This window comes from Cydia splendana, chromosome 14 (assembly GCF_910591565.1).
Source record: "Cydia splendana chromosome 14, ilCydSple1.2, whole genome shotgun sequence".
NCBI lineage: Eukaryota > Metazoa > Arthropoda > Insecta > Lepidoptera > Tortricidae > Cydia > Cydia splendana.
In genome coordinates, this window is record NC_085973.1 from 5,206,282 (window position 1) to 5,230,612 (window position 24,331).

Below are 24,331 nucleotides of genomic sequence, written 5' to 3' on the forward strand. Positions count from 1 at the left end.
TTCCTTAATGCCTCAAATACCATTAATTGACCTAAGTGGTCTGATTCTAAATTGCTGATAACTTTTTTAGCAATAGGAAAAATATCTGTGAAAATATTATCTATACAGGTTGCACTAGTAGCAGTCACTCTAGTGGGCTCCATAAACATGTGGTTGAGATTACAAGATTTAAAAAGATTCAATAATCTACAAGACATTGTTGAATTTTCCATAATATTTACATTAAAGTCGCCGCATATAAGCAATTTCTTACTAGAAGATGATATTTTAAGTAGGGCAGATTCCATTATGTTTTCAAATAATTCAAAATTACTTAATGGCGGCCTATACACACAGACAACAATAAATTGCTCTAATTCTACTGCACTTAGTTCTATAGTCCGTTCAACAGACATGGATACAATGTCCTTACGTTCCTTAAATTTTAACTGACTATTTAATATAATTAATGACCCACCATGTATGGAACTAAGTCTGGTGAACGAACTTCCCGCCTGGTGATTATTAAATTGGGGCATTAATTCATTATTATTTAACCAATGTTCAGTAAGACATAAAATATCAATATTAAAATCATTCAAAAAAAGTTCTATCTGTAAATTTTTTCCTCTAATACATTGAATATTTTGATGCACCAGGTGGATATACTTTCCATGTTTGCAGTATTTTTCATTATATTTATTTAAAACTAAATTGCCAGAGACAGAATCTTTTGTCTTAACACCTAGTTTAAATCTATTAAATCATTGGTTATGACTGGAACCAATTCCATGTTCATACTGGGCTGCTCAATAGGAGCAGAATTGTCTGCCAAATTCTTGGCAGAAATGTCAAGTAAATATGATAGCGATAAAGCTATTTGTCTTTTGTAATAATTTGAAAGGCAACACTTGCCTTTAGTCAAAAACACCATAGGCATATGGTATTTACTAACAAAATTGTTAGTGTCAATTATGCTAAACTTACTACTATATGTACAAAGATTATATAGAGATATATTTAACTTATGTCTAGTGGTATTTTCTGCCTCTGACATTTGCTCACAATAGGGGAATGTGAAAAAAATAATTTCATGCACTGCAAGCGAGTTTAACTGTTCAAAGTATTTAATTAAATTATTTTTGTTCACATTACCCCTATTCCCCATAAGAATAAGCAGTGTTGTCTTAGAATTAATATTACTGTCATTTAAAATTTGTTTTAAGATATTTTCAAAGCTACTGTGAGGCAGACAATTGCTGATTGTACTAAGTCCCTTTAGGTAAAAGCTTAAAAATGAGCTCATATTGCTTCCAATTTCATCAGAATACATAATAACATTAGGTTTAGGTGTGCTTTGTTGTGTAGTGTGGAAGGAGCTATTATCATTTACATGCTGTTGTGGTAAACCGTCACACAGGCTTAGGTTGAGTAAACTGGTCGACGAATGTTCAGTCACTGCACATGACTGGGCATTGGTCAGTGACTCAAACCGTTCTGAATTAAGCTTAATCTGGGATATTAAATCATCCATGGCCAAAGAATATTCATTAATCACCTTTTTAGAACTCTCATTTATTTTTTCTAAGGATTCTATGGAATCCTCCAAACTCTGAATTTTTAATTTTAAAGTCTGTGTGTCGGTTTCATATTGCAATTGACTATTTTCTAACTGGGCAGAATATAAATCTAACTTATCCACTAAATTAACATTAATTTTACAAAATCTCAATTTTTTAAAAAACAATTTATTTATTTTTGACAAGTTTCGGTTTTTTTTTATTAGTCTATTTAATTTAATATATTTCTTTAGTTTGTTCCCGCTGCAATTTACTAACCTTGGTGTGGTAGTATCATAGGCTAAATCTGTAGGGGCCACAAGGTTTTCAATTGGTGCGGCAACCAACTGAGAGTCGGGCCGGACCAGTTCTTCGAACAAGCTCTGAGAGTGTGCCACTGCTGCATTGTGTTGGGCCTCCTGTAGCTCATAGATTTGTTCGTGGGCGTCGTGCAGTGCTCTCTCCAATGAGTTGATGTCCTTCAGGGCCTGCTCATACGCAGCACTACACTCAGTGAACCTGTCAACCGTCTCCTGAAGCCGGGCCCGCTCTGAATTCACATTATTGTAGTCAGTTTCTAATGAGCAAAGTTCCTTTTTAAGCTTATCATTGCTATTAAGTACTAATAATAGTTCCTTCTCACTGTCTTCCCTTTCACTGAGCAATTGAGCACAAGATTCCTTGGATATTTTCAACTCCAGCAAGGTAAGTTGGAGTTTATCAGTCTCCTGCTGGCGAGCCGCTGCGGCTGCTCTGCGGGTAAGCATTGTAGACAGTTTTGCAATTGAAATTAAACCCAAAAATAAACAAGGAATCGCTCACTCAAGCTAAGTGATATTTAGGTACGTACTTACGTGAAATAGTGACGATTGACTGTATCTACACTGCGTTCTAACCCTGTACAATGATCAACGCTTTATTATAAACACACTTAGTAAATATTTGTGATAAAAAAAAAACCCAGAAAGGAATCCAAGGCGAAAGCAGGTTTCAAATTTATAACCTGTAACGGCTACAAATCTGAGATATTACAAGACACTAGTAAACGTCACTAAAGCACTTCACTTATTATGTATACATAAAACTTAATGTTAAAACTATTTGATTCACACTTTTAATGCTTAATATTACATGAAATATCATTAAAATTAAAATAATTACAAGGGACCTAGCAAAATCAGCTGCTTATCGTTTGACAGCCGGGGTTGCCATTCCCCTGACAGCCGGGGTTGCCATTCCCCCTGATCACTCCATACATCAGTTTTAGTACCAAAATGACTATTATTTTCGTAGTCGATATCTAGGATCGAGTAACTGAATTATCAGTACTGCTACGTGACAATAGATGTTCCGACGACCGAAGTCTAATGCTCAACAATTTTCAGCTAATATTATAACCGGATTAACCGAAACTCTTTTTTTAACTCCTGCTTTTAATATTCGTTGTAAATTGTTGTTCAAAACAATTTTCGTGAGTCGCGACACTAGAGAATTCTAGTATCAAGTAGCGGTACTATCTAATTCCGCTACTCGATGCTAGATGTCGACTGCGAAAATAATAGTCGTTTCGGTATCAAAACTGATGTATGGAGTGAGCACTCTATTCTTACTATATTTAACTATGACCTAAGCACGTTTACTCACGATTAGTTATCTCAATTAACACAACATATTTCGGATGCATTGCGCATCCTAATTCAAAGCTTTTGAGTACTATAGTTAACGATCAGGCGCCTATTTCACTTCAGAATACCATACACGGACCATTTCCTGTACAAATTTCTTGGTTGTAAAATTACAACGGTATTTATGTACTGTAAATATTTACTTGTTGGGCCAACAATGTACAGGGAATTGTTAATGTCAGGCGACCATTGTCAGCGTTGAGGCCAGGAGATTTTTGTGCGGGTGCGATGCAAACGTCGGTCCGAAACATGAAGCGCAAGTTGATTATATACCATTTACATACTATAACTACACCGAAGGCATAGGTATGCCAGCAGAGTAGATTGATTAAATGTCACTCTGATATCCAATACAGACGTACGGTCAGCAAATTAGATCCTACTGATTGTCTTAAGGCTTCCCGTTGTTCGAGTAGGGATAAAAAGAACTTTCATTGGCTTACGATGTCAGCGGGTTAAAAGCGAAATTTGATAGAGGATAGATGAGTAAATAATAAGGTTTTGAACTGCTTTTTATAACAAAGTTTTGAACTGCTTGCTTGCAAGACTTGTTACGGTTTAGAAATTGGTATCATAAATTTATTTTATTTTTAAATTTCAGTGTTATCATTTATCACGTATAAATAACGATACTTTTTTAAATAACGATATTTCTAATTACTATTTTATACTGCTAGTAGGGATGTACCGACGAGTCGCCGACTAGTCGGGAAAGCCGACTATCCGGCCACATTTGTAGTCGGCGATTAGTCGGCGACTAGTCGGCAAAAATGGCCGATTAGTCGGCACTTTATTAGTGAAAGAAAAACAGGAAAAAAAGAAATCAACAGTCAATATTTACCATATGTTTTATGTTTATTTTACTAAAATACCTATTCATGGTGCATACGAAAACTTTTGTTCATATAATTGACCGTTTGATCGTTATCATATCTTGGTGGGCTGGTGTTTTCCTCTACAGGGGGCCGATTTTTGAAATTCGACCGCTCGATTTCGTGTATTTCGTTCAATAATATCTCCACTACTTAGGCATTTAAATTCTACTAATAGAATTGAAAACGAGTGGTCAATACCACTCGATTCCAAATTTCTATCGCTCGTATTTCAAAAATTAGCATTTCGCCGTTTTCCACCGATTTTCGAGTGACGAAATCTAGCGATCGAATTTCAAAAATCGGGCCCCAGGTCGATCTCGACTGATTCTCGTGTAATTTCATGCGCAAGTTCGATAGTTAAATTTTTTTATTATTATTCAGTTTTAGTTTTTTTTTTATGGTGGAGCCATGAGGAACTATTAATGTTATTGCAAAATTTAGAGACTTAGTCAGGGCACGTTGCACGTAAAGACGCTGACCACAGGGGATAGGTTCTTAACTGGCGACTACGTACGGGAAATAGAGCCTTGGAAATACCTCCTACAAGCAGCTGTACTGACGGTCTGCTCAGGATCGCAAAATAAAAGAACTAAAGACAGAAATTGAACGAGGATTCTTGTGATAGGTCTTTGAAACTGTAGAGAACAGCTTTTAGCCAAGCTAAATTATAATGAATAGCACAACCAAAGGAGCAAAACTATTGTTTTTCACCTGAACTTATACGAAACTAATGATCTGGCCGACTAGCCGACTAGTCGGCCGACTAATCGGCCATTCGAGCGCCTACGTACCTACGTCTTATTATTATTAAATAATTTTGCAACTCATCTAATAATCTTCACCTTCGTGCATAAATCATGGCTGACCGCAATCATCTGTATTATGCCGACGGTACTCAGTTGCATTGACATTATGTTTGAATTAATGTCTCAATACAATACGCATTACAATATTACTCGTTAAGTATAAAGCAAAGAGTTAATTATAGTAGAACAGCCAATAAAGTCTTAGCTATTTTTGTGTCTTGTATAAGAAACAAAGTAACGTCGAAAACAAAAGTCACAAAATAACAACCGGATGTAACAAACTTTTTAATTTCTTCATTACAATTATTTCTTCATTACGACTAAGGTTATATCTCATACTCTTTATAGTGCAAGGAAAGTGACGTCAACTTCCGGTTCACAATTTTTTTTCGAAATTAATGCAAATTTTTTTGACGCACAATATTTGTAACCTTTGTATGGAGGTGGTCCTGCCCCATAAAAAAAAATATTGTGAAAAATTATTTTTTTCTACTTTTTAGGGTTCCGTAACTCAAAACGAAAAAAACAGAACCCTTATAGGATCACTCGTGCGTCTGTCTGTCCGTCTGTCCGTCTGTCACAGCCTATTTGCTCCAAAACTACTGGACCAATTAAGTTGAAATTTGGTACACATATCGAAGTCTGTGACCCAAAGACGGACATGTAATAAAAACAAATTAATTTTAAGCATAGGGGACTCTTTTAGGGGGAATATGAGAAAATTAATAAACAAAGTTTTGCAAACCATATCGTGTTACATATTAAATGAAAGGGCTTATTTTGAGGATCACAATAGTACATTTCAATGCAAGTGTGGAAAGTATGTTATTATTTACGAGTCCCGAGATGCACGGGCCAAGTAAATAATAACACTTTCACACGTACATTGAACGACGTTTTTTAATACATTTGCGAAAAATCACAATAACACAAATATTGGTAACATGAGCATTGCACTTACAGTTACGAATTTTCCCTTGAACTTGAATGATATTGTATATTCAGCACTAACATAAACACATAAACTACGTTCAGCGTTGATTTACATTGCCAAAATTAACCACATTAACTCATTTCATGCAAAAACACTCTTATAGTTGCAATTTAAGATAATTATTTTGATACAACTAATAAATTTCAAGTGAAAATGGCGGGCGCCGGTTTTACTTTTTAATTTATTATTTTTTCTATTAACGACAGCCAACGTGGCAATGATAGTTCCATTCAGCCAAATAATAAAAAAGTTTTATAACGTTTTATTTATATAATAACAAATAAATATTTACTTTATATCGTGTAACAATACTTTTTATCGTAATAAATGTCTAATGGCAAAATAAAAATATATAAAGTTTTTGAACATCCAAACTCTTTGGTGTGGACGTATATCGATTACGGTCAGAATTAAATTTAAATTTTTATCTATAGATTACTGGAAAAACGTATAACGAAGTCTGCAATTAAGCGTGAGCCGGACTTAAGAATAAGAATTGCGGATAAGCTCTATCAGGGCCACAACTGCAATTGATTTACGTGAAACGTAGTGTGGACAGCTAGTGCGAAGGTCGAAGGCCGAGCTCTGCGTTGGGCCGAAGGCCTGAAGCATCCAAGAGAGGTGCGCCTCCACGCAAGGTCGAAGGATGAGCTTTAGGATGTTAGTGCTCAAACAGAACAAATAATTGGTTTAAGTACGAGTAGCTAAATGAGAAGGCTGAACTGCCGTATATCAGAGGGTCTACCGCGAACACCGAAGTTCGCAAATCGCTTTTACTCCAATGAAACCGTAAGCAAAGAGTAGAGAATAGATAGTATAGAGGGGTCCTGTCATAGTAAATTTTGTAGTCACAGTAAATTTACTGCCATCTATCGACACACGACTAAAACTCAAAATGAAAACGTATAAAATTATCAAAACAAAATATATATATGGATAAATTATTTTATTATTTTTATATCATTTTGACCCATGTTCATTCACTGATATATATGTGTTAAAATTGTTAAATATGAAACCGTGTCGTCACGCCATCTAGCCGACCATAGGCCAAAGGTGTGTGCGCCATCTATCCGAGAATGTAATGTAATGTAATGTAATAATCCTTTTATTTCAGACAGTAGATTGCATTATTTTCTACAGTTCTTGCGTTTTTTTTTTTTTTTTTTTTCTGTCTGTGTGCCATTTATTGGCAAAAGGCCTCCTCCAACCTTCTCCATTCCTCTCTATCCTTGGCAACTCTCGTCCATGTGGTTCCTGCTGTGGCTTTGATGTCGTCCACCCATCTTCTAAATGGTCTACCTCTTTTCCTTTTCTTATGGCCTGTGAACCAGTTCATTATCGATTTCGACCATTTTTCTTTGCCTCTGATTGTATGTCCTGACCATTTCCATTTTAACTTTTTTATTGTTTTTGTGACATCTTTTGTTTTGGTGATCTTCTTTATGGATTTTATTCTTATTTTATCCGATAGTCTTTTCCCCAGCATACTTCTTTCCATGGAGTTTTGGCAAGTTTCTAGCTTTCTAATGTGTGTTTTAGTGAGAGCCCAGGTTTGGCAGCCGTAAGTAAGTATAGGAAGTATGCTGGTATCAAAGAGTTTCCGCTTGATAGTTACATTGATATCTTTATTTTTCATTATTTCCTTTAGGCTCCAATATGTCTTCCAAGCATTTCCAATACGTCTATCTATTTCTTTTGAGGTTAGATCTACCGGAGAGATTATCTGGCCTAAATAGATGTACTCATTGACGTAATCAATTGGGTTATTATTGATGAGAATAGGTTTTTGTTTGTCGTTAGTCATAGCCTTGGTCTTTAGTGTGTTCATAACCAATCCCACCTTCCCACTTTCTCTAACTAGGTCATTCAGCATTGTTTGCAATTCCTCACTTGATGATGAGAGTATGATCAGGTCATCCGCAAATCTCAAATGTGAAAGGTTTTCACCGTTAATAGATAGTCCACATTTCTCCCAGTCTAATTGGCGAAAGACTTCTTCTAGGACGGCTGTGAAGACTTTCGGCGATAGTGGGTCCCCCTGACGTACGCCTCTTTCTATTCTGATCTCTTTGCCTTCCTGCTCTAGTTTTATTGTGGCCTTGCTGTTGTTGTAAATGTTTTTTAGTATTCTGATGTATTTATTTTCGATACCTTGGTTTTTGAGTGCCTGCCAGATACTCTCGTGCTCTATTGTATCGAAAGCTTTACTGTAATCCACGAAGCAGCAGTAGAATGTTATGTTGTATTCCTTGCCTTTTTCGAACAATTGTTTGATGACATGTATGTGGTCCACAGTCGAGTACCCGCTCCTGAAGCCCGCTTGCTCTCTTGGTTGACTTTCCTCTAGCTTATTGGTTATTCTTTGGAGTATAACTTTAGCGAAGATTTTATATATATTCGAGGATAGGCTTATAGGTCTATAATTGTTGATGTTATTTTTATCACCTTTTTTGTGTAGAAGTATTATAGATGATGTTGTCCATTGGCAAGGGATTATCTCGTTTTGTAAGATTTCATTGAAGAGGTGTTTTAGAATTGGTATTAGGAGTTTTTTATTTAGAATGAGGAACTCGTTACTTATGCCATCTGATCCTGAAGCTGTTTCTGTTTTTTGAGTTTTCACAGCCTTTTCTATTTCTTCATATAGTATTTCTGGTACTTTGCTGTCTCCTGATAGGGTTGTTGTCTGTGTAGTACTTTCACTTGAATATAATTCTCTGAAAAATTCAGTGGCTATTGATATTATTTCTGGGCGTCGCTTTTCGCATTTACGATTTTTATTTATTAAGTTTGGTATCCAGTCTCGTTTTTCCAAAAGTATTTTTGCTGCTTTTTTAGTGCCTCCTGTTCTTTGTATGCACATTTCCAGCTGTCTCAGTCTGTATCTCTGACGGTCTTTTCTCATCTGTGTTCTAATTTTCTTGCTTATTTCGGCTATTTCTTTTCTTGTAGTTTTTGTCTTTTCAGGGTTGGATATAAGGTCTGCTCTATTTCTTATCAGTTCTTTAGTCTCGGTTGCCATCCATTTTTGCCTGTCGCCTTTGTTTTCTAGTTTATCTTTTTTATTGCTGTAGAGAAGTTCTTGGAATTTGTTGTATTTACTCTGTATGTCTAGATTCTTCGTTTTTTCAATGAACTGCTCTAGCTTTTCTTTTAGTAGCTCTGTATTTTCTAGTATTATGCTGTCGGTTTGCTTTGCTTTAAAGGGTCTACTTTTTAGTGTGTTTACTTGTAACTTTGCTCTGATCATTCTGTGGTTACTGTTAAAATTAATATTATTTAGAGCTCTGCAGTCTCGAAAGTGTTTACTTTTGTTTGTTAGTACAAAATCTATCTCGTTTTTGTGCTGGCCGTCAGGAGATATCCATGTCCATCTGTTGCTTTCCCGTCTTTTGTATAGGGTATTTAGTATTTTTAAGTTGTTTTCGTATGCCAGTTGTATAAGTTTTTCCCCATTTCTTGTTCTTTTGCCTGAGCAGTATGGGCCCAGTATTGTTTGTTCTCCTTCTCCTTTTGCCCCTGTTCTTGCATTGAAATCACCCATTACTATTAAGTTGCTGTGTGAGTGATTGTTTATTGCCTGTTGCAGCGTGGAGTAGAAGGTGTCGATTTCTGTTCTGCTTGATTGTTCGGTAGGAGAATATACCTGAATAATTGACCACTTTTCATTCTTCGGAGGTAGTTTTATATTAAGTATTACAATACGCTCTGAGACGCCAATGAACTCATCAATAAGTGGTTTAAATTCATTTTTTATTAAGAATCCTGTTCCATATAAACCTGGCGTTTCTCCTTTATAATAGAATATAAAGTGGCCATGGTCCTCAATTCTCTCACCCAAGCGTCGAACTTCGCTTAGGCCCAGTATAGACCAATTTATATTTTCTAAGGCCAACATTAGTTCCGTTAGGCTCTCATCAGTTCTTAAGGATAGCGTGTTGTAGGTTGCAATGTGTATTATATCTTCTTTATGAGGTTGTTTCATGTTTTTGTTGGTGTATAATTTATTTGACGTTGGAGGGTTTTGGTCTCTTGCCCCCACGGTGACCATCCGGCTTGGGGGACATTTAGTGAAGTTGCTACGTATATTTGTTGGTACATTGTTGGTTTTCCGGTTGTTGTGGTTGTTGTTCTTAATTAGTTTTTTGGAGTGGTTTCGGTTCTTGGTTCGGTCATTGGTCTTGACAAATAGTCCTTCATGCTGTTTCTATTTGTTCGCTTTGGTTCTTCTCTTAAGTCACTTTCTTTTTGGTCAGTTTGCTGGTTTTTAGGTGAAAGAGAGTTAATACGTTTCCTCTTTTCGCGATTATTTTCAGGTTTGTCTGTTATGACCAGTTTGTCGAAGCGAATATAAGCATTTTTTCCCATTTTTATTTGTTCCTGTTGCTGGCTTCTGAGCTCCTTTCTTTTTTTCAGCATATCTTTAGTGTAGTCCTCACTGATGTAAACATTTTTAGGGAAAAGTTTTTTGTTTTTGAGCAATTCTATTTTCCTCCACACTAGGGTGACTGATATAAGGATAGGTCTTATTTTGTCCTTGTCAGGCTTTCCTAGTCGGCAAACATTGCTTACTTCCCACTTGTCCCATTTTTCAGTGTCTTCTTTGGCACTAACACTATTAAGGATTTCGAGCACCTTCTCCAAAAGTTGTGCGTGGTTATTCTCTGTTTCTTCGATGCCGTACATAATTATATTATCTTTCTTTTGTTCTCTTTCCATGTGATGTAATCTAGATTTTAAAACGACGACTTCTTCTTTTAGTTGTTTGTTTTCCTGTATGAGCGGCTTAAGTTTCTCGTCCATAGTGGAAGAGATGTTTTTAGTGACACTTTCTGTGATTCTGCCCGTTTGTTTATCGAATTCTTCCCTCATTTTCGCCAGGAGAGTTTCCAAAATTTGCGATTCCATTCTGTTTGCAAGGATCTAAAGTAATTTGGTAGGTAAGCTTTTCTTGCTGTTGACAGCTGTCGGAAGTCTTTGATAATTGCGTGTGGCAACCCCAGCTGTCAAATGTCAATCTCAGCTTTGTAGTTATAGCTATATATATGAACTTGCACTTTTTTTGCTGTTTTTTCGTAAAGATCACTCGCGTTTTCGTATCCGAGAATGACTTTTTCTTTATTTCCGAGGCACGTTTTTTCCTTAGACTTTATTCATCTTATACGAAGTTACATATGTCTTTGCCGTCAGTAATTAGAGTGACAGAGTGAGATGCCAGCAATTTGCGAACTTCTAACAAAATTATAGATAGCCAGCCGCGTGTGGAAAAATTGAATAAACAGTTGAATGTACTTATGAACTTCGCTTTGCTCGCTCGTTCGAAAATGTGTGCAGTACGGAACCCTTGGGACGCGAGTTCGACTCGCACTTGACCGATTTTTTCCTAATCAGAACACGATACCGAATATGCCCTAATATAATCTCCAATATTTTTGTTATATCCTCAATTTATACAGTTTCCTTAGTGTAGCGTATAACTATTATAGTTATTCGAATATGACAAAATCTGAACTTATATTACGAAACTTTAGGCTACCATTACTAGAACCCATCTGATTACGATCTACCGCGTGCCAAGTCTAGACCAACTTTAATAAGATCCGTACAACTTTTTAAATCTTGTTCTTCAAAAGAAATCAATAACCCAAACTTCGAACATTGCTATCGTTTGACAGAACTTGAACTACCTATGTTTGCAAGAAAAGTTGAAAGTTGCGTAAATTCTACAGTGAAAGTTATCTCAAGAATTATGTTCTACAACTTTTGTAATTAGTCATGATGTTTCCTCGTATTCGACATGAAAAGTAGTACTGTTTTTTGACTCTATTAGCGCTCTATTGGAGTGAGATATCTCTAAAATAACTACCTCTTTAGAAATGGTTGCCTTAGTCACTGGTTAACAAAACATCACGGCCCGATTCGAACTTTAAGAAACGTCAAATATTACGTCTACATACGACATGGATTAGATATGTCATTGTCAAAAGTGACGTTTTTGTTTGAAGAACGTATCTAATCCATATCGTAACTAGAGGTACATAATATTTGATGTATCTTAATGTTTGAATCGGACCGCTATAGTTTGTAAATCCTTTTTTGGTTCCGTAGTCAAACTAGTCATTAAGGAACCCACAAAATTTCGTCAGGCTCATCTAAATATATTTCTGTCTGTCCGTTAGCGGGTTAGCATAGTTACCTTTTTTTATTTGTAATTTTGAAATGTTTCTTTTCCAGTGTGCACTGCTTGTTTTACCGGAAACGAATATGAAAAGTTTCCAGGCAAGACGGGCTCCACTTATGTCAAAAACTGCGAATGCAAGGAAGTCGGGTACTCGGTGAAGCATCTGATATGGCTGGACCCGGACGGCAACGCGATCAATGGGTAAGGATATTTTTTGCATCACATTCAATATCATCATCAACAATAAAGAGCGCATAAAGCCAGGAAATTAGAAAGAAACAAAAAATATGCCACGCAAAAAACTTGCGACGGAAGATTTGACATGCGCGCGGGTTTTGACGTTTTCCCTCAATAACTCTAAAAGGAATATAAAACTAAAATTAACTACAACTAATAACTAAAGCTAAAAAATTAAAAATACCTATCAAAATTTTGCGCCCTTGGTAAGGTGCCCATCACGCTGGCAGCGTTCCCGCGCTGGATTGCTATGGCCAATCTTTGCGCGAGAAAGCTGCCTGCACGAGGGTCACCTGTGGCCTGCCTTCGGCGTTTGCTGAGCGCCTTGTGGAGCCCCCGAGCCCCCCTACCCCACGGACCTAGTGTCTCGACGCCAAAGGCTACAAATTCGTAGTGTGCCCCGAGACAACTATATTTATTCGCCTTGAAACGTTCTCGGACGTCACGACGACTCTAAAAGTATACTTCTGATTAAAGTTTCGCTGGTCAAATCCCTCGGCTATATCTCTAGGTATTTTATACAAAAATTATACTGCTATGGAATGCAGGGTAACTATATACAATTGAAAATAAATGAAAATTTTAAATTTTTTCGTGATTTTTTTCGGGCCAACTTTAAGCTAATAACAGGTAATGAAATAATCATTTTAGCTTACTGCTGACTGAGGACTAACGAACTAGTACGTATGGTAACCATAATCTTAACATTTAAGTATACATGTCATCCCCACGTGACTAACAACATACTCATTGATAACATGACAATAGAATCGTATATTCTATTGTCGTGGTCTTAAAATTGCATCAGCTATGTGTACAGGTGTGTAAAGACTGTTTTTATTTAATTAGATAAACGATTGTTTCTCTAAGACCAGATTCGAGCAATCCGAACATATACACGGAGATCAAAGATCACAATATACTGAGCCTCGTGGTGAGGAGCATCAGCAAGTCCATGGCAGGGAACTACACCTGCCAGACAAACTTCGAAGGAAACACGTATAGCCAGACTTATAATATTGAAGCATATGGTACGTATGAACACCAAACTAGACTAGCTACCTACAGCAACTACCAAGAGTTATAGATTGAAAGAGAAATGAAAAGGTAGGGAAAAAATGTGTGCCCCTAGATTGAAAGCTTGATGCGCGCTGTATTACGCTATTTAATTTTGTAATTAAATATTGGGTATTTTTGACGACCGGTCTGGTCTAGTGGATAGTGACCCTGTCTGCTAAGCCGATGGTCCTGGGTTCGAATCCCAATAAGGTCATTTATTTGTGTGATGAACACTAATATTTGTTCCTGAGTCATGGTTGTTTTCTATGTATATAAGTATGTATTTATCTATACAAGTATGTATATCGTCGCCTAGTACCCATAGTACAAGCTTTGCTTAGTTTGGGGCTAGGTTTGATCTGTGTAAGATGTCCCCAATATTTATTTATTTATTTATTTTATTTATTTATTTATATAAAATATGGAATCCATAGATTTTTTTTAACGAAAAGTTTTTGCGAGTCACACACTGTAACACATCTACTTAGCAATTACTGTTTGATTAAATAGGTAGAAATCTCATGTTTATTTGGAAAATTAATCCCAGTTAGAGGTTGAGTTTTTGCACAATAAGGTGCTCTTTACTAGTAGAAAGAACTAACTTCAGTGAAATTTTATATAGAAAGACGTTTTAGTTAGCGTTTTAATTGGCTTTTGATCGTACAATCCTCATCGTTTACAATACAATACAATACAAATACTCTTTATTGCACACTTCAATAAAAGAAGACAATACAAAAGAAAACAGAAATACACCTCAATAAAAGAAGACAATACAAAAGAAAACAGAAATACAAGCAGAGGTAAACAACAGGCGGTCTTAGGTATCGCTAAAAAGCGATCTCTTCCAGACAACCTTTGGGTAGCGGAAATTAATCGTTTAATTTCATCGTTCAATAAAATTATTTCTGTGCTAGCGCGGTATTTCTGTGCTTAGACGTAAAGCATCCACGCCGCAGTGAACTTTTGTGATGCTACACTGGTACCTACTGTGCAATACGGTAACACAAGGTAACTTCCCTTGTTACTTACTGTTACACAGTGTGATATCGTTACGCAGCCGTACTATGCATATTTTCTCGAAGAAATTTCGGGCAATTTTTAACCCCCTCTAACTTCGTTATAAGTTGTAAGTATCTCCAGTGATTTGATACACTAAAATATGTTTATTACGTATAATTCTGTGTTTCTAGATAGCCCGTACTTTGTGAACACGACTGAGGATCAGAATATAATCATCGGGGAAGACTCTATAGTTAGATGCGAAGTGCGAGGAATCGCAGACTACGAGATAGTTTGGTACCGAATCACAGATCAAGCGGATGTGGTATGATTTTTTTAATAACTAACAAGCTTTTGGTAGCTGTAACCTTTATTGCCAAGGGTATAGAGTTCAATAAATGATGTATATACCAACAGCTACTTCAGAGCACAGAGTTCTCTTTCCAACTTTGTCTTTCCTCTTTGTAAGGTCTTCGGCATACTGTTTATTATTCGAATATACAAATAATATTATACAATCAAATAGTTAACTGCCACACATATGAATCTGAATGAATGTGGTTTCAAATTGCAACTAAAGATGCTTCAAGAATGAATACGCATAGGTACACCGACGAATAAGTTCTTTTAATAAATTTATAGGTCAACCGGGACCTTCATATGTCCACAATTTCAAAAACGTTTATTATTCACTACCTAGAAAAATGGCGACGTCAAACCTTGCCTTTCTGGCGATTTTTACCAGTTAACACATTTATTACATTAAATAATACAATTTTAAACGTATTTAAAAACAGTTGTACGGTAGAAAGGAGAGAAATCTAATCTTCAAGGATGGGTATTCCACAGCCGTCTTCAGATCCAAATCTTTCTATCCTTCTTCTCGTTCCTCTAATTCTTAGAGAGACCGCTCTAATGATTGATATTTGTATTTTGACTTTGATCCAGTTGATTATTTGTGAGTATGGTTTGGACCATTTTTCACGGAGCTTAAGGGATGTTCCTTCTTGCGTTTAATGGCATTAACAAGTGTAGTTTTTTCTAGCCTTTGGTGAACGACATGAAGTACAAGATATTGCCTGAACATGGGCTACTCATCAGAAACGTCACTAAAGAGGACGCTGGGTACTACAACTGCACAGTCAATAACATTGTCATAGGGGAATCATTACCAATACGTATCAATGTACAGGTAAATATACTGATTGCTTTAAACTTGCATCTGTTATTATTCTTTTGACAGCTTGCGGTACCATATTTAAAGTTAGCCGGTACGTTAAATGATATTGATGCAATAGTTAAAAAATATTTATTTATACGCACGTATATCGTATATGTTGGAACGTACCTACACCGAATAATTTTGCTTACTGCTTTTACCTAAGTAGTTGCGATTGTTGTCAATTATTTCGTTTTGCACAAGCTTGACTTACTTTTTTGCATGAAGTTTTAATCTTTACTTTAAAATAGTTAGTAGAGCTTAGTCAGCCAATGGTCACTAAACAAATGAGCATAACCAAAAAACTGCGTACAAACTTAAAACTTTTTTTATTAATTTTTTTTCAGGTCAACAAACAACAACAATGTCGGGTCTAAATATTTAATACTTTATTTTCACAGGCAGCAGCAAGACCAGTGATATTTGAACCAAAATTTAACATTCCTCCGGAGACCATAGTTGTCGGCAACTCAGTGGTTGTAGAGTGCCTTGCGGAAGCCATACCGTACCCCGAATATACCTGGACCAAGATTACAGATGAGGTATGATTTACTCGTTTTTAAACCATATTAAATTTAGGTACATTAACATAACACCAACACAACAACATAACCAGCCATAATGTGATATGTAGTGTTTAGTTTTTTAAAGTTTAGTTATAAAATATATTTTTATATAATATGTATGCTAGTTTTAAGGTATTTATGTATGGGCCATTAGTTGCCTGAAATAAAGATTTTCATAACATCTACCTACATACCCATTGTAAGACACCAATAAAATGATTTGCATTCTGCATAAAACTAATTATACAATGAACGTTTCTAATATTTTTGGAACTATTTAATAATAATAACTAAACATAATTATCAAAAGCTTAACAAAAATCTTGTTTTATGTTACTGGCGAACGTAACCGTATTTCATATTAAATCATATTTAAACCGGGTATATCGCGAATTTATTTTGTTACCTTTATTTACCGACGTTTCGACACAAGTTTCACTGGTCATGGTCGCGGCTAACTTCAATTAATATAATATGTGTCCATAACGCGAAAGTTTTAAATGTAATATGAAGGTAACAATATTTCAACAAACATTATATTATTATGTCTTTATAATGTTAACAATCGTTTGTAATGTTTTTCCAGTTCGGAAATCCTATAGAAAATGCAAACTCGACCTGGACACCAATGGTTAATACAATAAAATTCGATAGCATCAAAAAAGAAGATGCAGGGATATATGTATGCACCGCAGCCAACACTGTGGATAGTGCAGCTATAAACGTACCCATTAGTGTAAGTATATCTGCCTCATAAGGATAAACTGTTTTTTATATATGTATTTTTGTATTGTTATTTTTCTTCTTCGTTTCCTCGTTACCGTCTTCCAGCGGGCTTAGCAAGGTTATATCATATTGCGCGTGGAATCTACTGTCGTCTTTTAACGATAGTCGTATTTTTATCGTTTTGCTGAACATGGTTACGGGCTACGATAAGAATACCACGTCGATATCGTATAAAGTTATCCACTATCATTCGTAAGTGACCACGATTGTCTATGCCTAGAGTTTATGAAAAATCCATTTAATGCCTGGCTTTATTAAAATGTCGGACGTGTGTCGGACGATGTTTGAAAACGAATAGTTAGTTTTATTACTACACTTCCAAATTGAAAAATGTTTAAATGAGTGACAGCTTTATACAAATTGACTTACATTATAACATGCACGGATAATCGTGTTTTCTCAACTGACAATTCACTTGACATTGACAAGCATCGCGTACGCGCATGATTCAGTGAATTTAGTGAAAATACAAACCAAGTCGAAGAAAAATACTGATTTGCTGTGTAAACTAAAGGAAATGCCACCCAAAATGTAAGTTTCTCTAATTTATTTATAGAAAAAGTTATAGTTCGTTTGATCATTAACTGGTTTTGTCATGAATATGTTTAATTTCAGTCGATGCTTCGGCGCACAAGAAAATGCTAGCCAAATATATAACTCAGCATCCCCTGTTCGCCTACACCTACAGGGAGATTCATGAGCCTCTCGGAACCCAGAGATACAAAATGCAATGGTGCAGCATGTGCACACAAGTTCTAAGATCTAGAAGAAAGGATTGAAGATGTAAGTACACCTTTCTTAAACTAAAATCATGAAAAGTTTCTGGTGCCTTTTAATATTATTGACACTTAATATCTATTTCTTCTCATTCTATCTATTATGTTCTACTAAGTGACAAAAGTTTGTTAAAAACCTGTTCTATCACTACTATAATTGCAGGAAGTTGATATGGCAACAATGATGTGTAAAAGTTACACTGCAACACTACCTATGCATACATTTATTCACACTGCATAAAAAGTGCATACTTAAGGGTTCTAACAAATATTAAAATCTTTGAAACCCGTAGACCTCACTTTAAAAACTTATATATTTTTTTACTCTGTTTGTATATTCTAGAAGCTGGTTTTGTAGCAAGAATAAAAGTTTATTGAAAAAGAAAAAGACACACTTTATGCCATAAATCTAAGACATAAAGATAAAATATTATTAATAAGTATTTAGTTTTTATGCCCGTTCCGGATGTCCCGCTCACTTAAACTTTAAGTCCTTCCCCTTCATAACCGTTTTATGTATGATTGTTTTGCCGTTCAGGCAACCTATCTATGGAATGCACTCCCTCTACCTGTAAGACAAGCCCCAAGAAAATTTGTTTTTTGAGTAGTCATGCTCGGTAGTTATCTGCTAAATGTCTCGTCTAGTGTCTATCATCCCATATACATATTAGTACATTTATTTTTATAACATATATGTATGTTTATGTTAGTATGTATATCTAAGATATACCTACTGCATTTGCTTTTTGATTGGTTTTTGCACCAACCTTTAGTGTTTATATGTGACGTCCCACGGGTAAAGGTACCTTATGGCGGTTGGCGCTTACGCTATTAACTATTAACGCCGCTCCAATATTATTGCGGCGCTATGCGACGTAAGCGCCAGCCGCCATAAGGTACCTTTTGCCGTGGAACGTCACATATTTGTTTCTATGGTTGACTAGTAGGTGATAGATAATGCCTTTTGGCATTAAGTTCGCCATTTTTACGTAATTCTATATTTTTGTGCAATAAAGTTTATAAATTAAATAAATAAAGTAGCCATACCCACAAGTAACTTACAAATTCCCTGCAAGAGTTAGGCCGGCGCCCCACTGCTGCGCACGCTATGTACACGACCCACGTTCCTATACAAAATTTCGTGGGCTTGCCCACGGTTTGTATTAAAACGTGGGCCGTGGATGTAGCGTGCGCAGCAGTGGGGCGCCGGCCTTATTCAATACAAATAAATTGTATTAGTACCTATTCTACTAAGATTATAAAATAATATAATACCTACTCGTACAATATTCTTACTTATAACATGTAGGTAATATAGGAATACTAGGAACAGTTATGTTAGCACTAAAGCTGGCCATATACATTTGACAGCTAAGTTTGACCCACTTCCCGATTTCCGATTGAGCTGAAATTTTGCATACATAACAATATGTAAATCGGATGACAATTGCAATATTATGATACATGGAGCTGATCTGATGATGGAGACATGAGGTGGCCATGGGAACACTGTGATAAAACAACGCAAACTAATTGTGCTTGGTGTTGTTAGAATGGACTCATGGAGTATTAGTTGCCTGTTGAAAGAAAAGTACAGTCAGCGATAAAAGCTTGTACCAAAAATTATATTTTTGCCAAAAACTTATTTATATTGTTAGGGCTTGGGAGTAGAAGCTGGTTTCTTTACTGCTGGCAGCTGGAATATTTTTTTTGTGTTTGGTAAAGTGGTCTATTGTACCTATACCTGACTATGGGAATGATTTTAGCAGCCTATGTATGTGTGTGGGTATGTTTGTGTCGTATATTACCCTAGCATAGAATATCTGAGATACATTTTGGTAAATAAGGTGTTCGTTGGTTTGTTTTTATGACGCAAGTGGTACAGAACTACACTTGATACATAATACAACTTTAATAACGGATAAATAATTACTAGAACAAAATTCAATTTATTTTCAATCAATAATTTGGACAACTGTAACAAAAAAATCCCCCTGGCTTAAAAACGAGAGCTTTCTAAAAGTGACATTAATTTCACATAATTTGCCAATGAACCGCTGTAAGTACTAGCCTGCGCCTGACCTCATCTAATATAATTTGTTTCTGTTTCAGTCATAACATATTGGAGGCTTGAAAGTGCACATACCCATAGATTGGACATTAAGCTCAACGAGACCATGCGATGCATCTCAGGCACTATCCGATCTACAACCGCCACTGGCTGCCGGCATTGAGTCACATTGCCCCTCCTCACATCCGACGACTCAAGGCGTTGAAGAGGGAGGCTGAGAATATCACGAATAACCCCACAATGCCTGTCCACGAGGAATTCTGCCCGCCGACCCTGTGCTACAGCTGGGAGCCTGAGCAGCTTTAATATTTCGGATAGGTGGATAGCGGAATGGTCAGCTTCGGCAGCTCGGAGTTGCTGTATATCTGACCCAACTAAAAAACCAAAAGGGTTTGACCTTCCTCGGAAAATCTGGTGCCGCCTGAGAACCGGACATGGCCGCTGCAATTCAGCCACACAAATGGAGATAGACGGCTTTCCCACTTTGCGAATGCAGAATGCAGACCACTTAGCATATCTTCCAACGCTGCCCACTCCACTCCTCCTCCACCTCCTGGGCCTGTTGAGGACCTGAAGACCGTGACACCTGACTTGGTTGCTTGGCTTGGCAACCTCAAGGCTACACTCTGAATGCCCTCATCAGTTTATGATATGAAATGAAATCACTTTATTGGAGCATTCCACGAGCTGTCCCGTACAAACGCATTTTATTTCCTGTGTTGCGACTTTTTTTTTCGCCATTTAAAGCAAGCGATTAATTTTCCGTGCATGTTTGACCATTTGTCATAGAAAAGGAAACTCTTATACCTGCAAATCTCCAGAAAATCTGCATTTCTACGGGACAAACGGTAGACAATTGCATGGAATGCTCCATTGCCAAAACATGATAAGTTGATGGTAGAAAAAATATTAGGAATACAAACCATATACCTACATATAAATTCTATGTTAAGTATGTACTAAGTTATTCTAGGTTAAGTACTAACTTATTGTCTACTCTATATATAGTTAATTACATTTAGCAAGACATGTTGGCCGTGGGTACCAAGCTCAGCATGTGCTAGACTGGCGTCCAGCGCTGGTTTTCAGTTTGGCCCCTTTTTGTTGGAGGTCTGAGAGGAATGTTGATCTTTTCTGCGCCGTTAAGCATTCTATTTATATTGGAAACGAAACTTATAGATGAGCAGTTATGAAATAGCAATAATACAATAATATGGATATCAAATAAAAGCTAGTGAGAAGACCATTCCAAAAATATATATATGTGTCATACCTATCCACAAATAAAACAACAAACAACCTTTTCAGTTCATTAGTATTATCATTAAGCGTTTTACAACGTAAGTTAGGCCGTCGAATCAGACAGAATGGTAAGGGCCCCCGCTCAGTGGCGAAACTGGGGGGGTTGGAGGGGGCACGTGCCCCGGGCGCCGTCCAAGGGGGGGCGCCAAAATGGGCTAAAGACTACCTCTCCGCCTTGCCAAAGGCAGCAGGGAAACTTTTGTCAGTCGTATTTACCACCACTGTGAAGTGTGAAATGCGGATGGTAATCTGGCCCACAGCGCAAAAGAGAAAGACGATCTTTTAGGAACTCTTTTTGCATCGAACTCGACCTTGAAAGACGACGGTAGCGCCCTACCGCCCACCATCCCGTAGTGTGAATACTCTATGCCAGAAACTTCTATCAAGCAGAGGGATATTCGGCGGGAGTTGCTATGCTTTCGTTTTATAAGGCGAGCGGGCCAAGTGCTTCAGAGTTGTGTCCAGTGTTAGCGCGTCTTACGTTAGGGGTCTCCTGTCGAAGTTACCATCTTATGGACTGTCCAATAGACTACCTATTATGCAAGTGGATCGCTAGCCCTTTGTCCGGCAGGCGCATATGAGCCGTAGTTGACGGAACCTGCTTCAATAGCTGCTGCTGCATATCTGTGACATGTTGTCTATCGACGACATTCATCGATATGTGGACTACTGAGGGTTCCTATACACTATACAGGATGGCTAAAAAATAACTACATTCCCGTTGCCAGGGAGGTTTTGGGATTATACCGAGTAACTTTTGCTACGGGACCAACCTCGAAATCGCGAAAAAAATAGTTTACCCTCCCATAGAAATTGGACCAGCCAAAATGTATGAAACAGCCAAATTTTTTTTCGCGACTTAGGGGTTGGTCCCATTTCGTTTCGGAGAGGGGGGGGGGGGGAGGCGCAAATTTGGTGCCTGCCCCGGGCGCCATATGACGTTCCTGGTACAAAAGCTGTTCATACTTCATAGTAATCCAGCGATAAAGCTGCTGGCATGATGGGCACTTTCACACCGGGTACGGCAGCCAATGATTTGTTTGTACACCTACATTTAATGTGTAAATAAACTATGTTTAATTTTTTGGCAATAGTTGTTTTATTTACCCATTTATAATATTCTCTCTAGCACAGAGCCGAAATTGTTAACTTATCTATAGAGTTTAGTAAACAAAAAAGACTTGACAACACCACAAGTGACGAGAATTGTCATTCTTGTATCTACCTAAATGGAATTTAACATAGTTTTTAATATTCAACATTAGTTATTGGCGTATTGAGTCTGACCGCAGTTATAGTCACTAAAGTAGACTTATTAGCATAATAGAGCATTTAGGAATATTCTTATTTGACCTTTTCACCGCCAGACTCACTAGACGCGTCGTTAAGACGCGTCTTTTCATACAAACGTAGTCCACATTTTTCTCTCTGGATAATAACATTAAATATTTTGATACAATTTGTTGTATATCATATCAACATCAACTACAGCCATGCCCCTACGTTTGTTATTTTTTTTTAATTATTATAAGAGTTAGAAGCATTTAAAAATTTGTATGTAATCTGTCTTCCGGTCCTAATTTTTACAATAATCAAAAATTCGAACGTAGGGGCATAGCTATATGGTTAATATACATTAAATTATGTAAAAATATTTTCCATAATGTCAATATCCAGAGAGGAAAATGAGGACTACGTTTTTATGGAGAAGCGGAAGCGGCCATCTCCCTTTCCTCTTAAGTAAGAACGTGCCTAAAATGTTTTTATTACCTATGCTTTCATTGTACTATACTGCATATGAGTCGGATTTTACATTTAGAAGCTATAATATCACAAATTTTGTACGCATAAGGCTAAAATGAAAAATAAGAATAAGTGACACCTACATTGAAGCATGCCCGGGAATGGTGTTCTGTGTGAAGATTATCCGTCTTGAATGTTTACTAGTCTCTACTTGTATAGAAATATAGGTAAATTAGGTAGGTATTTGTGTGATAGTAAAACATAGTAATAGGCGAAATATGTATTTATTAAGCTTATTAAGAGCCGGTTTTGTGCATGCTTGCATGCTTAGGAAGTTTTTTAGGAGCGTCTTCTCTAATTTTTCCCTTGATCCACGAGAAGTTTTCTGGAAGAAAAAGAAGGAAATAAGTAAAAGTAGGTTCATGTGGCAGCGATGGAGTAAGTATTTTCACATGAGTGCAGTCTAGTGCACTCAAGATATATACTAAACAATCGCCAGGAATAATATCCATTAAACAAGGCAGCACATTAGAACTAGGTGCCTTAGTTAAACCTAATAAGTATTGCATTCCCAGATTATATATCCCAGAGATAACTACTTATCATACATAACTATCAAACAATGGGTAGGTACATATCTCAATGCATAATACAGCCGCACTCATACTTATTCAAAAAAGGAAAAGTTACTAAGACAGTCCTTGTGGAAAGTCACAGTTTTTTATGTCTAATACTTAATTCAGTGCTCAAAAGAACTTACCTTCTGTTTACAGCATCTACAAACTGCTCGAGGTTCAGGCTTACAGTAGTGTGGCCAATCCAGTCAGTAGTGCTCCAATGGACAAGCCATGATCTTGACTAGTCCCACGTTGGTAGTTAATTGCCATCAGCTAGCAGGTGTAACTGTTACACACCAGCAGCAGCTGCCGCTGCTGCTGGTGTAGGTGTGCTGCTGGTGTGGTGTATACTGTTAGAACCTAAATCAAATAAGTACCTAATTACAGTACCGGCCAATAATATATCACCTCCATGCTTTTACGGTATAACTTTTTTTTATATTTGTGAGTGACTTCCACAGCTTTAGGTAGTTTAGTAGTATTCCTTGTCCAGTGATGAGAAAAATTGGTCTATGTAATGATTTTTTCATAGAGGTTTTTTGTTTTAATGTATGGTCAACTTCATTATTTTTAAAGAGCTTTTTTAGTAATATGCTGAGTCTCTTATTGTAGTTCACAGTATTTCAGTATTCATAATATCTTATACCTTTAAACGAGCAATTCTTGTATATTTATTTATTTATATGTATATATATTTCGGGGATATCGGAAACGGCTCCAACGATTTCGATGAAATTTGCTATATGGGGGTTTTCGGGGGCGAAAAATCAATCTAGCTAGGTCTCATCTCTAGAAAAACATGCATATTTATATAAAATGACTAGTAAAATATGAAATCTACAAACTAACCTACTACAAGTTCATACAAAAA

The 24,331-nt window shown here is 36.7% G+C and overlaps 2 protein-coding genes and 1 long non-coding RNA gene across 5 annotated transcripts in view; 2 read left to right on the forward strand and 1 right to left on the reverse strand.

The window, feature by feature from the left end:
• LOC134797105 (probable cytochrome P450 301a1, mitochondrial) overlaps window positions 1-24,331 on the reverse strand; it is a 308,099-nt gene that overhangs the window by 129,466 nt on the left and 154,302 nt on the right. The gene's annotated exons all lie outside the window — the stretch shown is intronic.
• LOC134797103 (fasciclin-2-like) overlaps window positions 1-24,331 on the forward strand; it is a 67,300-nt gene that overhangs the window by 27,505 nt on the left and 15,464 nt on the right. Inside the window, exons 2-7 of one of the 2 annotated variants that reach the window (XM_063769332.1) lie at window positions 12,136-12,283; window positions 13,190-13,350; window positions 14,572-14,705; window positions 15,426-15,572; window positions 16,001-16,141; window positions 16,752-16,901. In XM_063769332.1, the coding sequence (XP_063625402.1) occupies window positions 12,136-12,283; window positions 13,190-13,350; window positions 14,572-14,705; window positions 15,426-15,572; window positions 16,001-16,141; window positions 16,752-16,901 (881 nt within the window). Of the gene's footprint in view, window positions 1-12,135; window positions 12,284-13,189; window positions 13,351-14,571; window positions 14,706-15,425; window positions 15,573-16,000; window positions 16,142-16,751; window positions 16,902-24,331 lie in introns of those variants that run through there. The other variant, XM_063769331.1, reaches the window with a different exon arrangement.
• LOC134797127 (uncharacterized) lies at window positions 17,035-19,887 on the forward strand. The gene is made up of 3 exons (XR_010145042.1): window positions 17,035-17,482; window positions 17,567-17,734; window positions 19,840-19,887. It is a non-coding gene; the product is annotated as an uncharacterized LOC134797127 (long non-coding RNA).